The 15,130-nt window shown below is 39.1% G+C and overlaps 1 protein-coding gene and 1 long non-coding RNA gene across 2 annotated transcripts in view; one reads left to right on the top strand and one right to left on the bottom strand.

Annotated features, from left to right (window-relative positions):
* Nucleotides 1-15,130, top strand: part of LOC137179971 (uncharacterized) — a 41,218-nt gene that overhangs the window by 23,609 nt on the left and 2,479 nt on the right. Inside the window, exon 3 of the long non-coding RNA XR_010927899.1 lies at nt 8,963-9,095. This is a non-coding gene — a long non-coding RNA (uncharacterized lncRNA). The remainder of the gene's footprint in view (nt 1-8,962; nt 9,096-15,130) is intronic.
* dchs2 (dachsous cadherin-related 2) overlaps nt 7,377-15,130 on the bottom strand; it is a 35,101-nt gene continuing 27,347 nt past the window's right edge. The window contains exons 17-20 of the mRNA XM_067585061.1: nt 14,777-14,907; nt 14,391-14,677; nt 13,804-13,945; nt 7,377-11,547 (exon numbers count right to left, since the gene is read on the bottom strand). Coding sequence (XP_067441162.1) covers nt 8,936-11,547; nt 13,804-13,945; nt 14,391-14,677; nt 14,777-14,907 — 3,172 coding nt within the window. The 3' untranslated portion in view covers nt 7,377-8,935. The remainder of the gene's footprint in view (nt 11,548-13,803; nt 13,946-14,390; nt 14,678-14,776; nt 14,908-15,130) is intronic.

Below are 15,130 nucleotides of genomic sequence, written 5' to 3'. Positions count from 1 at the left end.
AATAGAGCTGCAACTATTATTCTTATACTATTATATTATTATTTTCATTATTGATTAATCTACTGATTATTTTCTCAATAAAACAATTAATCATTTAGTCTATAAGATGTCAGAAAATATGGAAAAATGCTTTTATAATTTACCAGAGTATAAGGTGACATATTCAAATTTGTTATTTTTTTTCCCAAACAACAGTCCAAAACCCAACAATATTTGTATTACTGTCCTATATGACAAAGAAAAGTAGCAATTATTTTTTATCAAAATAGATTAATCGACTAATCTTTGCCACTCTTACATAAAAATGTTGATTATAACTGCTTTAAAGCAAGACTATGTAATTTTTGAAAGAAAATATAACACATCTAACACATTCTTGTTGAATTCATGAGCAATAAAAGACACCCTTGCTCAGGTGTTCTGCAGGTACTGTCTAACTTGTTTTGATATGACCAGTAGCTCATGGTGGCTAATACTAGCCATAGTTAGCAAGCCTTAGACAGATGGTAGATATTGGTATGTAATATCTCTCTAGTTCCCTGAATTTTTCACTGTCCACTGTTACACTATGTTTTAGCATTTACCATTATCCCTTAATTGCCACACACTTGCTCCCTTTAAATAGACGTACAGAAATATTCAAATCAAAATGTACTTAAGTACCAACAGTAAAAGTGTTTTTATTATCTCATGATGCAGAATGACCCCTTTCACAGTGTTACATTTTTATACATATTATTATTGGCTTATTATTACTGATGCATTAATGTGTAAGTAGCATTTAAAACCTGTAGAGGGTAGTTGTAGATGTAGTAGTAGTTAAGCTAATTTTAAATACTTTACATACTGTTAAAGGTGCGGTTTGTATAATTTAGTGGCATCTAGCAGAACAGACTTGGCAGAAATGGAATATAATATTCATAAGTATGTTTTAATTAGTGTATAATCCCATGAAAATAAGAATTGTTGTGTTTTTGTTACCTTAGAATGAGCCCTTTATATCTACATAGAGAGCGGGTCCTCTTCCATGGAGGCCACCATGTTGCACCATGTTTCTACAGTAGCCCAGAACGGACAAACCAAACACTGGCTGTAGAGAGGACCTTTCATGTTCGTTTTTTACGAGTTTCGTGGCCACCATAGGTTTTCCTTGACACTTGAAAGGGAAGAGGGAGGGGAGGAGAGCGATATTTATTTGGTTGCAATCTGCAAACTCACAGCTAGATGCCACTAAATTCTACACACGGCACCTTTAAGTGATTTGATCTATAACAGTGCATCATATTTTAAAAATGTAGGTTTTGGTGATAAAATATGAATGTGCTTAGTAACTTTAGCTGTCAAATAAATGTAGTGGTGCAAAGAAGACAATATTTCCTAATAGTATGGTATTGAGTAGAAAGAACTTAGTTTCCACCACTACTTGCTGTTAATAATTTCTATAGACGTATGTATGTATATTTAAGAGGTATGGAAGGTTTGTTTTCCTGAAATAGTCCTGCATATTATTTTGAAATGAAAGTCCACAGTTGCTTAAGATATAAAAAACGAGCCTCGATAAGAGTCTGGAAAAAATCTTCTGAGCAACAAGCCAGCTCTTACACGCTGCATGTTACCATCCCCACTTCAAACCTTGTTCCCAGCTCTGCTCTGCTATCCCACATCATGTCTGTATTAATTTCCATCAGGTCCAGGCACAGCAACCCACTCTGGCATATATCGTCCCACACACTTGTCAAACATCTGAAAAGCATAGAAAGGATGTTCCACATGGTTCTGATAAAAACAGAGGTAAGCTATGGTCACCGAGCACAGTTTACTCGTTCCCGTTCTGTGATTAATTCTTTATGTAAACTGCATTGTGAGCCATTTCTGAAGATCACAAATGTCTGTGGGAAAAATGGCTGTATTATAAATAAATACTAAAATTGTTCCCCATTATTAATAAATCATGATAGTTAACATTTCTTTATTCTGTTGTCAAAAGTGCCCATTTGGTTTTGGGGGAAAATGGGTGGAAGAGAAAACAGAAAACATTTGGATTGTTTCCAGCTCGCAAATGAAGCATAAGGCATGCTTTCAGTGTGACAATGTTTATATAATCTTTCAGCGACACAGCGTAGATGAACTTACAGATTTATGAAAAAATATCAAGACTCTGCACATATGCTGATGCTGGAGTCAAAGGGCCCAGTGGTGATTTATGATACTGAAGATGATGATTTATGTTTTTGCCACAATCCTGCTGATAGACCATAAACAGATTCTGAGGTTTTGTCTAAACCAAGAACGTATAGAGAAAGCTTCATCAGTGCAAGTATAATTCTCCTGTAACACTGACACTACTTACTCTACACGCTGATAAAAACAAAACTGTGTTCATTTTATAAATAAAACATGGATGATTTCATTTAAACTTTCATCGGTCCTCACGTATAAAAGCTGTTTAGTGATCTGTGTTTTACAGCAGGTCCAACTGCTGTCCAACCAAATTCATTCTTGTCACTTAACTCTGTCCAATAAAAGTTACTCCCCACTCAGAGTTTTTCTTCTATAATCAAGATTATCCAAATTATAGTAGTATCCTTGGATATTTGCTTCCATAAACACAAATTGGCATAGATTCTGTAATGATCTCCTGATCAAGGTCTTCCAGCTGCAAGTTATTGACAGAATGAAGGATAAAAAATTTGAGAAATTAATACAATATGGACTTGATTACTTCATGGTGTAGGTCTTCTAATTGTATTGAACTGTAATTTTTCAATACAGTGCAGAAACAATACGTTTTTTTTGATACCATACTTTGAAAAATATAAATATGTTTTTAACCATGCTATTGTTGCATGGCTTTCCGGATGGTAATGTCAAAGTATATAAAGTCAGTTGGTCCATTACTCTGGTCCAGACTGAAGTCTCGTATAATTACTATATATATATATATATATTGGATGGATTGATGTGAAAATTTGCACATACATTTATGTTGCCCCTTTATGAATTTTAAAAACTTTAGTGATCTCCTGATTTTTCATCTACTGCCATCATCAGGTAAAAGCCAATACCTGCTGAAAAACAGCACGCCATCGTGACCATGTAAGCATGCTGATGTTAGCATTTACCAGTTTTGTTCTGCAAAATCTTTTTTTCATTTATCAAAAGAAGCAAATGTTCTTAAATGTTAAATGTTGTCTAGACACAATCAATCATACAATGACTTTACTATTATAAAGTATAATCTAAAATTGGCAGTATTTTTTTATTTAAATCAGGAACTATCTGATCAAAGAAAAAGATTGAATCTGATCAGACATTTGATGTCAGATTTTGACACTTCTCAATACAGTTTTCAATACTTGGTGCCAGGGACACATTTTGGCTGGTATGAGGCATTTAGGTTGATACTCAGCGTACTTCATGCCTGCAGAGCAAAAGTCATAAAATTAAATGTTAAAAGAGTAGGCAGCAGTTTGTAGGGAAGTAGGTATGGGATGTTTTTACTTGAAAAACCCCAACATATACAGTATATATATAAAAAAGCACAATTAAAATGTCTTTGAACACAGAGAGCTAGTTGCGTATGCTGGAATGAGATGCTTATGCTGTTTTCATTTTCCAGTCTGAGGTCAGTCAGTATAATCTACACCATCTTTCATGTAAAAGAACTTCAGAAGAAGTCCGATAGACACTCTTGTTTTAGCTTTACTTGCAACAGGTGGGATTTGTAATGAAAATCTTATGCTACAAATCTGTATTACCTACATAAGCAAGGGTTGTTTTTTTACTGTTAGCTAGGTAAAGGTCTAACAAACCACTGTACTTCTGGCACCAAACATTACAGACCAGGATCAGACTGCTGCAATTACATTTAATTAGATTTTACTTTTGTCGATGCTAAAACTTCAAGTTTAGCTAAACATAAATGTCTATGTGAGGTAACACTCAGCAAACACAAAAAATATGTCTACGTATTGTGCATTCTTTACAACGTCTTCCAGTACATCAGTTGAGCCAAATGGAACATTTAGCAATCCATCAAAACCTTTAACACTGGATATGAAAACAATTTAACAACAATTCATTACAAAATCAGCTGTCAGCTGCCTGACTTCACTTTCCCGCTGCTTCTCTGCCAAGTGAATATAACCTAAATTCCTACAAAGCATCATACAGCCTCAAGTCCCCTGAGATACAAGCCAGAAACCACAATGCAGAACTTGTTTAGAGGCCAGTACATATCTCAATAGAATGCAAATAGAGATAAATATGAAATCCAAGCCAGGATGAGAACACAGCTGGGTTTTATTTGTCACCATGCCTCCTCTTCCAAGTGAGTATCAGACTGGACTATCAGATGCTTTTCTTTTCTTCTTGTTCTGCTGGAAAGAGGGTTTGGGGGGAGGGGATGGAGTTGTGAGCTCTCCCATGATTAGATCTGACAAGTGATGATCTATTACAAATGACTATGCATTATTTCAGACTTAAGAGATCATTATTTGTCTTGATTGGGCTGTTTCTTTTTGATGTCGCTGTGTCCACCAAAGGCTGGATTATCAACCTGGCAAAGTAGGCTCTCAGGCACCACACCTCTGAAGGGCTCCCAAGAGCCCCTGCTTCACTATGTTATCTGGTAATTTGAGCAACTGAAAATTAAACATCAACAGACATCAAGGCACAGGCCTGTTTGCCTAATAGAACTGTGAGTTTGAAGCCAAAGGAACAGCTTGAGGCTGAAGCCAATGCTGAAGTACCTTAAAGTGCAATGCCACCGATGGCTGCTAAATGCTGACTCATCAAAATCTCTGGCTCCAATTGACTCCCATTCAAAAAGCGTCAACTTCTCTCTAAATACTAAGTTAATTGTTTTTTTCATCAAGTCATTATGGTCTCAAACTTTGTGCCCTCTACTCAGTATGCTGGTGGTCATTTTGGAAATTATTGCTCCATTAATCCAGATTTGAATCATCCAGATTTGAAGACTTTGATGTCTGCTGTGTGGGTGATGATTGACAGTTTGCTCACCTGCTGCTCTCCTCGGCTCCTGGATTTGAGCTGTCTTGGACATTTGGAGCTTCTGTTTAAAGAATTAAAAGTGATTCTTCTCCAGAAACGTAGTTCTGCTGTGTTTGTGGTTAAGGAGTTAGACTAACAAGACCCTCAATGGATGCTGCCCCGCAATATTTTAATAATATTAGCACAATTTAGCTAAAGTAGCTAACGTTAGCCAAAGTGTTCGCTGTTTGGTGTTCCCAGTAACTAGCATTTGCTTCGGTCCAGGTAGCAGATTTAGAAGGTCCTGGCTCCAAGCGTAAAAGACGGCCCCAACCATAAGCTGCAACTCTGGGCTTCAAACCGACTCCGAAGTAAACCAAAGGGTGATGTCACACCTTGCTATGTCCATCTTTTTTATGCAGTCAGGTTTTAAGACTTATCAGACACCAAAACAGTGCACAGTGGTTTATAAGGCTACTTGGATGGATTTCACAACTCTGTAAAGTTATAAGAGCAGCAATAATTATATAATTCATTGAGGCAATGCAACATCTTTGGTGCAAAAGTTGAGCAAGGTTCAACTTTTTTCTAAGGACAAACCTGTGTTTTTGATTTCGTGTTTGGATTCCTCTGCTATGGCACCAGTACTGCATTAATTCAGTGGCCTCATTGAAATGAATGAGGAGGCAGCATTTTTTCATGCGGTGTTAATGTCTAAACACAGTCTTACACTGCTTCCAGACCTCTAAATTGTTGTTTACGGACCTCTGAATTGCTGCCTAACAGCTGGTCTTTTCAGTGAGTCAAGTCTGGTGTTATGCTCATTGGTGGCTGTTTTCTTGGTTGGAAAAATAATCAAGTTAGTTTCTGCTGATTGGTCAGGGCAAAATAAACCCTCCACCCAAACAGAAAACAATTATGTGTAATTATGTGTGTATAAGTGAAATTGAAATGGCAATTCAGTCAGATTATCAGTGTCAAAAACTAGTTTTAAGACCTTTATTATTTCAGTATTGTGCTTTCACATTGCTCTTTTCTAAACTAATTTGTGTTAACTCTAATTTAGGTTTATTCAAATTACAGTAGAGCAAACCTGGGGCAAACATATAAATACCGTACACACTGGACAGAGAGGGGGAGGATTAAGGGGTTAATGGGGGCCCGGCAGCTCATTTTTGCCCCAGGGGCCTCCGAGCAGGTTAATCTGACCATGCTGGGGATAACATCAGTTTCTTGTTGTCTTCTTAAAAAAATGTGAAATATCTCAAGCATATATTGTACATGTAAAGGTGTATCCACAAAGGTATTTGTCTTTATGTGCAAAGAAATTGCGACAAGGCGTCTTGCCACTTTTCTAAGGACTGAGTGACAGGTGGTTTTTGATAAAGATCCACTGAATAGCTCTTTACTCCAGTTGTAGGGACTGTTGAGCTATGTGCTGAGACACAGAAGCTTGTTTGGCCAGATCACCTGATATGGCGAGAGGTCTCTTCCATCGCCGTGATCCTGAGGCCAAGGACCTGCTGAAATCACAAATACAGAAGAGTATGGAGCTTGTCAAAACCCACTGAGGTGCGGAGGAGAGACTGAACTGAGTCAATAAATAATTATGCACCTATCAGTGACTACATGCAGAACACACTCGGCTGGTACGGTTTGGGGCCTGACTGTTTATTATCTTTCATGAAACTATCTGATAAAGACTTTAGCTCCTCAGCTTCCTCAGCTCATATGTTCCCTGAGGGGCAGCACATTTGGTTCAACAGCAGACCAAGTGGAGCCATGTTGAATTACTTTGTATTTCTTTGCTTTTCTTGGAGAAGCAAAATTCAGAGATGTTCAGATCACTGTTGTAGACAAAGAAAGGGAAATTGGCTCCAAACGTCTTAAAGCTGTTGTGACTATATTCAGCTTTTTGTCAATAAGATGAAAATATATGAATAGGTAAATGCTGGATGAACATTTAATGAATAATGATTTACCGCTGAGCAGAAACAATTTAATAATTTTGGGTTATTGAAAAAATTTAGTCTGTAAACTGGACAAAATCTTTGAATATGACATTGTTTTCCATCATAGGCCAATTGATGATTTGATTCCAATAGTGTGACCAATTTCAGGAGACAGTTAATCAGTATTGGGATTCGTCTAAAGCCAAACAAAGCACTGAAAAATTCAGTAAGAGCTTTTTAATTGTACAAGCTGGGACAGACACTGCCCAAGCACCAATGCAGCTGAAAGTAGAGAGGAGCACACACTGCATCAAACAGTTAACATTAAAATTGGCTGCGTTGGCACATGGATACAGGGAAATACATAATAGTGTCCAGTTAATGAAAATTTATAAAATGAATATGACTTCAAAATTAATACTTCACTCAATATAGGCATTAAGTATAGTTCTTTTATGTGGCAGTACACATAAAACACATAAAACTACTTAGGGAGCTTTTTAAGGGAAACATGGTTCAAGAGGTTAAGATAGTGCTTTTAACATAGTGAAAGAGAATTTATTGTAACTCTTGCTTCACCTCAGATGCTTGTTGAGGTACTGCGTGGTAAAAATACAGCTGATAAACACTGTCCTTGTTTTATTCGATTATTTTCCTTGTTATCCTCACCACAAGAAGATTGTCTTTATTAGGGATGCACAGCTTAATTTTAAATTAGATTTTTACTTATTCTCATTTACAGTAAGAGGTCATGTTTTTAAATATATTGTAACATTATACACTTAACATTGATGATGTATATAAAATCACCATGAAAGAAAATCAGTACCACACTAGCATACCTTTTAAATGCCAAACCCAACAAAATACCGAACAAAGTTTTTTTGTTGCAAATTTGTTTGCAAATATATTAATCTAAAAACTCAATACAATTACTTGGAAATTGTACATGTCATACAATAAAGTGCTGTTTATTAATATGGTGTCCATAGTCTACAGTCACCACACACAAAACAGTGATAAAGACAACAGACCATTTGTATTCATGGAGAAAAGTAACAGCCACAACATCGGACTGGTTTATGAAAATCAGCCATCATACTGTCCAGTGACAGCGAGACAATATAATCCTATATCCTTAATCCATACAAAATGCATGCTCTGATTTTTTTTGAATAATTGGATAATGCTTGAATAAACCTTGATTCTTTTCCAGCTTTGAAAGGCTGAATATTGAAATTATGGACTGTCTTATATTGAACTAATAAAATAAGTTCTGTTCGTCACAGGATTTTATTGGCAGAATATGTTTAAGATGAATGAGGCAAAAAATGGGTCTGAATTCAAAACCCTGGTTTTTATTATTCCAGGAAGATAGACATAACCACATAACAATGTTGCCTTTCTTTGGTTATTAAAGTTAAATCAACCATGAAAAAGTTTCCATTTAAAAGCTGGAACCAACTGCAAGTGTTTCATTTTGTGCACATATAAACATGTTTACAATAAAACATTCAATAATTAATTGCTGACTGAAACATCTGCTCTTATTCAAAGTGCTGCAATATAAGGATATAATGCAAAACTGAATTCTGGCTTTCACTAATATTAGTTTTTATTACAGAAGCGAGTTATGAAATCAACCTTAATCTAAGTAATGAAACTACTATATTATGTTCACATGACATCTTTGCCTGGTCACGCCCCTCTTGAGTCTAAAGTAATGAAACCCATGAGTCTAAAACCAAAACCAGAAAATGGGGACAACGACTGAAATAAATCCAGGGCTTTATCATTTTATCCCTGACAAAGTTTTATATGTTGTATTTCATAAATATTGAAGAATGTTGATAATAAACCAAAATCAAAATTGAACAGTGAGGCATTCCTTGAAGTCTCTTAAAATACTGAGGTGATCATGGGGATCAAATACCTTCAGATGGAGAAAGAGTGAACTGAATGTCAGAGACCAGTTTGGTCAATGTTCATGTCTACACCTGTATTTCTGCCTCCAATAGGCTTGCAGTGAGGGGCCCTGAGTCAAGTCTGATACCCCCAACCCCTGTCTCTGACACAACTGGTGAAGCACTGGGGGTCCTCATGGTCAGTGAGGACAGCGATGGAGAGAAAGAGGGAGTCATGGCTGAAGGGGTGAGTCCTGTGTTCCTGGCTAAAGGGGAATAGGCATATTTGGGGTAAGAGGGCCTCCTGCTCAGGGTTGGCATGCGAGCCGGGTTTCGTGGAGGCACAGTCCTAATGCCAGGCTGAGCCACTCCTGTTATAAGAGGCGGTGGATACATGAGACAGTTCAACTCTGTTGCTAAGTCCTCACGGCCGCCTTGGAGCTCCTCATCAGGGAGCATCCCGATATCGGTGAAGACGGAGGCCAGAGCCTGGAATTGTGGCTCCCAGTCCAGGAGGTAGTCCCAGCTGTAGCTGCCCTGCATCTGCTCGTCTAGACACAACAGTGACGACAGAGAATCCGCAGACGCCTGGGCTTCAGATAGGGGAGCGTACCCTTTTGACTCCAGGCTCTCCTCCAAATCTCTCACCCTAAGTATTGCAGGAAGTAGCCCCTCACCTCCTCCCTCCTCTTTGAAGTGGTGGAGGCTTTCTGTACTGGCCATCCCTGAGATTAAACATTTACTAACTGTTAAAAGTTGCTCCGGCCCTACATCAATAGAGTGGCAGGAAATATTGTCCCCAGGTACGGCAGAGTCTGAGATCTCTAAGGCCTGGTTCCCTTGCACAGGTTCAACTCTTTTACGGCAAGGATACTCATTGATCCACTTGATCTCCTGGTCCTCAGCTGTCTCACCCTCTGCTGATCCACGGCCGCTTGAGTCTGACTGAGTATAAGGGTTTGATATGTCACTCTTGTTCATTAAGATGCTGGGCTGTGTCATCTCCTGCAAAGAGATGGCACTCTGTGACTGGACACAGGTTCTGCCAAATGAACCTGTGTCATGGTTCAAATTTGAGGCAATGGCAGCAGCCTTTTTGATGGCGGCTTCTTTGATTTTAAACCTGAGAACCAAGCTCACAAAAATGACGAGGACAAGGAGGAACATGATTAATGAGCCACTCAGAGCAAGCATGTGCGCATTGAGAGGCATCCCAGTGAGTGCCTCTGCTGAGCTGGATATGTCAATGGAAACCAGGGAGGCGGTGGTCCTGGAGCCCAATCTGGGACTACTTGCAGACACAACCAGCACCACCATATTATCATTCGCATGACTGCCTCGTCCACGAAATACAGGACCTGACACATAGATAGAACCAATTGTTTTGTTTATTGAGAAGAATGGTGATGAGTTCACCAGGGAGTATTCCACCAGCCCATCCACTCCTCCATCATGGTCCATCGCCATTACAAAGCCGACTGTTTCTCCCAGCTTGGCGTTTTCCGGCAGGAGGAAGCGGTACTGCTTCTGGGTGAAGACTGGACTGAACTCGTCCACTCCCTTGATGGCCACCTGCACTCTCACTGTAGCTGCTTTGTCGCCTTTGTCCCTGGCTTCCACTACAAAGCAGTATTCACTCTCACGTTCATAATCAAAAGTCTGTCTGGTATGAATATCACCTGTGAAGGGGTCAATGGCAAATGCCTCCTTTCTCTCAGGGTTGCCACTGCCATAGTCCATGAAGCAGGAGGACAGAATCGAGTACGTAAGCTGCCCGTAGGGGCCTAAGTCGTTGTCAACAGCGTGGACTGAACAGGTGTGGGTAAACGCTGGTAGGTTTTCCAGTACAGAACAGTTAACAGTAGGGAACATGAAGTAAGGAGTGTTGTCATTCTCATCCAACACTGTGATAAAGACGACTGTAAAAGCCACTTTACGGTCTTCAGATGATTCAATGCCATCAGCTGCTTGGATGGTGAGGGTATATTTTGAGTCTTCCTCATAGTCGAGCGAGTGGTTCACCACCAAAAGGCCAGACTGAGGGTCCAGCTTGAGGTGACCTTTGCTGTTCCCAGAGATAATGTCATAATGCAGCAGGCCGTTGGTTCCCAAGTCAGGATCCTGAGCGCTGACCTGGATCAGACTGGTACCGACTTGGGTGTTTTCACTCACCTGTGCATGGTATTCTGTGCTGGAAAAGATTGGCGCATTGTCATTGCAGTCTGTCACAGTCACCATAATGACAGCAGAGTTGTTCAATGGAGGCATTCCTCGATCAGACACGCTCACTGTTAGCGCGTAGCTCTCTGTGGTCTCGCGGTCTAAAGGGTTACACAGAACAAGTTTTCCTACATTTTTCATCTGATTCTCAACCTGAATCTTTTTTACTTCCAGACAAAATTGCTTCTCCTCATTTCCCCTGATGATGGCATAGTCCAAATTGGTATTTTCGGGGCTCCAGTCTTGGTCTTCTGCAGAGAGTGTCAGTAGGGTGGTATCTGTGGGTGTGTCCTCTGGGATGGTAAGAGTGTAGATGTCCTGGTGGAACAAAGGTGCATGGTCGTTGGTGTCCAGAATCAGCACGTCTATGGAGGTGATAGTGGAGCGTACTGGATCTCCTCCGTCTCTGGCCTCAACGAGAATATGGATTGGGTTGCTGTTTGTGATGGCCTTTATGGGCTTGTTGGTGAAAACAGACCCTGCAAAACAAAAAATGTGTTCAAGAGTAAATTAATTTCTTTAAAACTACTATAATTGATATTTTTTATAACAACAGTGTATCAAATGATAATGTATAATGTCAGAGGCGCTGCTTATAGTGATTAACCTACAGAGAATTGCAGCTCCTCTCAGCTTTAAGGAGATAGATTTATAAAGCAGGCAGCTGTTTTCGGCAAAAAATCTCACTGGACACTAGCATCAAACGGCAAACAGACACAGTTAGCAACTACCTGGTGAGCATAGTGGAGCATTTAGCAGCTAAAGGGACAGATTTCCCTCAGGATTTGAGAGACAGAGCTAGAGGAGAGTGAATATTAGACTTTGATTTAGCAGGTGGACAGAAACATGATGAGCCCACAGAGAATCATCACCCAACTCAGTTCCCCTACAGAGCATTTTAGCATCTTTCAGCACCCTCTTTTGGTTTTCTGGTCTGCAAACTACTCTCTCATGAACTTCACTTCCAGATGTAGCAAGAAGCTGTTTTCAGCCAGAAAGCTCATAATGCAGTATTTAGCTAGCTGAAGAGCCACATATGTTTCTCAGATACCAGAGATATATAAAAGAAGAATTTCTCATTTTTGACTTACATTCTTTAGGTGGTCAGAAACACGACTCTAAATGAATGCTTGTGTTGACACTAAATTGGCAACTGCTTTGCCATAACAACTCAATAAGGTGACAACATAATGGATTTAAGCTTGTTCTGCTGCCCCCAAATGGCCAAAAAAGAAATCAATCAATACAGCTTAAAATGCTTTCGAAATACATTTCCTTAAAGTATTGCTCTCTGTTAAAATTAAATTCAGATGTTTGGGTCTTTATGTTGGGAATATAAAAGGCAGAATAAATTTAACACCTGTATCAAAACAATGTGTTTCAGTCAGTCAGACAGACATCCAGCACTCATTCAAACATACTATAATGTCAATTTCATCTTACAAGCAAAGTAGAGAAACTATAAGAATGACCTGACATCTGGTCTCAACAAAACTATAAAACTCTTTTCAGCTGGTTGAACAGATGGTTTAACAAATACACAAATTGTCCCTGCATTTGTTTCTCTCCAGAATAAGATCTATAAAGTCTGTCTGCTTGGATGACAATGTATTGCAAGTTAAATCATAATTGCCCTTGTCATTAGATACAGCAATGCAACATGATTTCCTGTGTGACTATTATTTTATGAATTCCATGTGCAGACTATAAGACCAAATTTTCTTCTTGGATGACAATGAAGTGTTTGCCCATCCAATTTACTGTATTATTCCACTTCACTGCCACTTAAACTTCTCTCCAGGATGACTTTATTAATTCTGAAGCTCTCCTCTAAAGCGGTACCATTCATTGTTTGCTAAATATATAAGCATGGAAAAACTGAGAGGCACTTTACCACAAAAAGAACCATATTAAATTTTTTGGATTTGTTTTAGAGAGCTTTAGTCAACACTGATGCAAATTTCACTTTCCATTAGTGCTCCTCACCGCAAAACAGGGCAAATACATTTCTCTGATATTAAACTTCGGGGTTTAAACATGATAGAAGCCCATAAATCACTCTTGAGTGGAAAAGACTAGCCAGCACTGAGGAGTGCTGGTTTGCTTTCAGCTATGTAGGATTTATCTTCTTTCTTGGGTTTAAGGATTTCTAAAAGGGAGATAATGGGATAGGCATGGCTCCTCTGAAGCACTTTATCTCAATGACTTCTAATTGCCTTCACTGCTGCTAAATCTCAACCCGTTCTCTCTCTCTCTCTTTCCCTGTCCATGAAACTTAACTGTACATCCAAGACTATAAAAATATAAAACAGTGGAGAAGTATACTGCTACTGGCACAGTTTAAACTCTCAGTAACCTCTGATAGTGTTTGCTGAGCTCCTCATAACCAGGTTAAGACTTTCTCTGTGCCCTCTCTTGTGGAGTGTGCCCCTTTAACTATGCCAGAAAAAAATGATTTTAATGGAGGGAACAAGAATATGAATATGAAAATATGAAAATCAGACACCCAGACAGTCATGAAACTTGTCACCATGAAGTAATGTCTTTTACAGAAGAACTGCAGTACATTTCAATGGTTTTTTTCTTTCTTTTGGTGACTTCTTAACCTCTCTCTTTTTTCTATATATTATACATATATATATATATATATACACACAGTAACAGTTTATTGTCAGTGAGACATTTATATTAGAGTCATTGCAGGATGTCTTTTCCATCAGTTGAGCTGTTCTTACCATTGTCTGGATGGATATAAAAGCCTTGTAAAGGAGATGAGAGCAGTCTGTAGGTGATCTCGCCATTGACTCCAGAGTCTCTGTCAGTAGCAGATACAGACAGAACGAATGTGTCCGCTGAGACCAACTCTGACAACTCCACCTTAAAGAAAGAACAACTAATGAGTCATATCTCCAGCAAGATCGTTATGTATACTGCATAGCTCGTCAGATAACACTTTCTAATAAGCCATACTTTATAAAGGGTTTTCAAGTTGTAACTAATGACTTTATTATTGGTTGAGAACCTTGTGACTCTTTATTAATAATGACTTTGTAATACGCTGTCAAGTCTGCACTCACAAATAAGAATAAGTCATTAATAAAGGGTAATGACGACAGGGTTGCCTACAAGTTGTCCTTATTGAAAGCATAATATTAATTACAAGTAATAAATCCTTAATAAAGCATGCCTTGTTAAAAAGTTGATTATAGTTATGCTACAGTGGTGATTTTATGCATTTTCTTTCTTATTGATGGCTTGGTGACCCAAATCAGCTGTATGTGTGACCTTTATCTTTTCATTGATGGATACAAATCATCTGTACCTGGTAGGAGACCTGGCTGAAGACTGGAGCGTTGTCATTGACATCAAGCACTTGAACTTTGACCTCTCCGGTGGTCTGGTGGAGGGAGTCGGACGCCCAGACTGTGAGAGTGTATTCTGTCTGCTCCTCGTAGTCCAGGGCTCGAGTCAGAGTAACCACACCAGTGTATCGGTCGATAATAAAGGGGCTGTTGGTGCTACTGTTGTCTGAAAAGTTGTAGGTGATGGTTGAGCTGAGGTCCACATCATTTGCGATCACCTTGGTAACCATGTGACCTGCTGGCAGATCTGCAGTAGAACCAAAGATGTGAGGATAAGTGGATATAGATCATAACTTTAAACACCCAACATCAAGTCAGAGAGCAGGGCAGTGGGAGAAGGTCTTACTCTCTGCTATAACCACAGGCTCCATGGGGGGGATGGCAGGGCTGTTGTCATTGACGTCCACAACTTTCACCCTGATGGTGGCGGTGCTGCTGAGTGGAGGGTTCCCCCTGTCTGCTGCCTGCAGAACCAGCCTGCAATATAATAAGAGAAGTAAACAAATGATGGCACTTAAGCGTATAGTGTATTGATGTATAACGCTAGGCTGGAAATTTATGTATTAAGTATGGTGCTGAAAATGAAAAACTGAGCAGTTATTTTAGGTATTTGTACTTCTAACATCAATCATTCTACTTTCACTTGAGCAGATTCTGACTCTTGTACTGAGTGACATTTTTCAGTTATGCTGTTATCGCT

This window comes from Thunnus thynnus, chromosome 3 (genome assembly GCF_963924715.1).
Source record: "Thunnus thynnus chromosome 3, fThuThy2.1, whole genome shotgun sequence".
NCBI classification, from domain to species: Eukaryota; Metazoa; Chordata; class Actinopteri; order Scombriformes; family Scombridae; genus Thunnus; species Thunnus thynnus.
The sequence above is the reverse complement of the archived record's forward strand: the minus strand, read 5'-3'. Positions and strand labels throughout refer to the sequence as shown.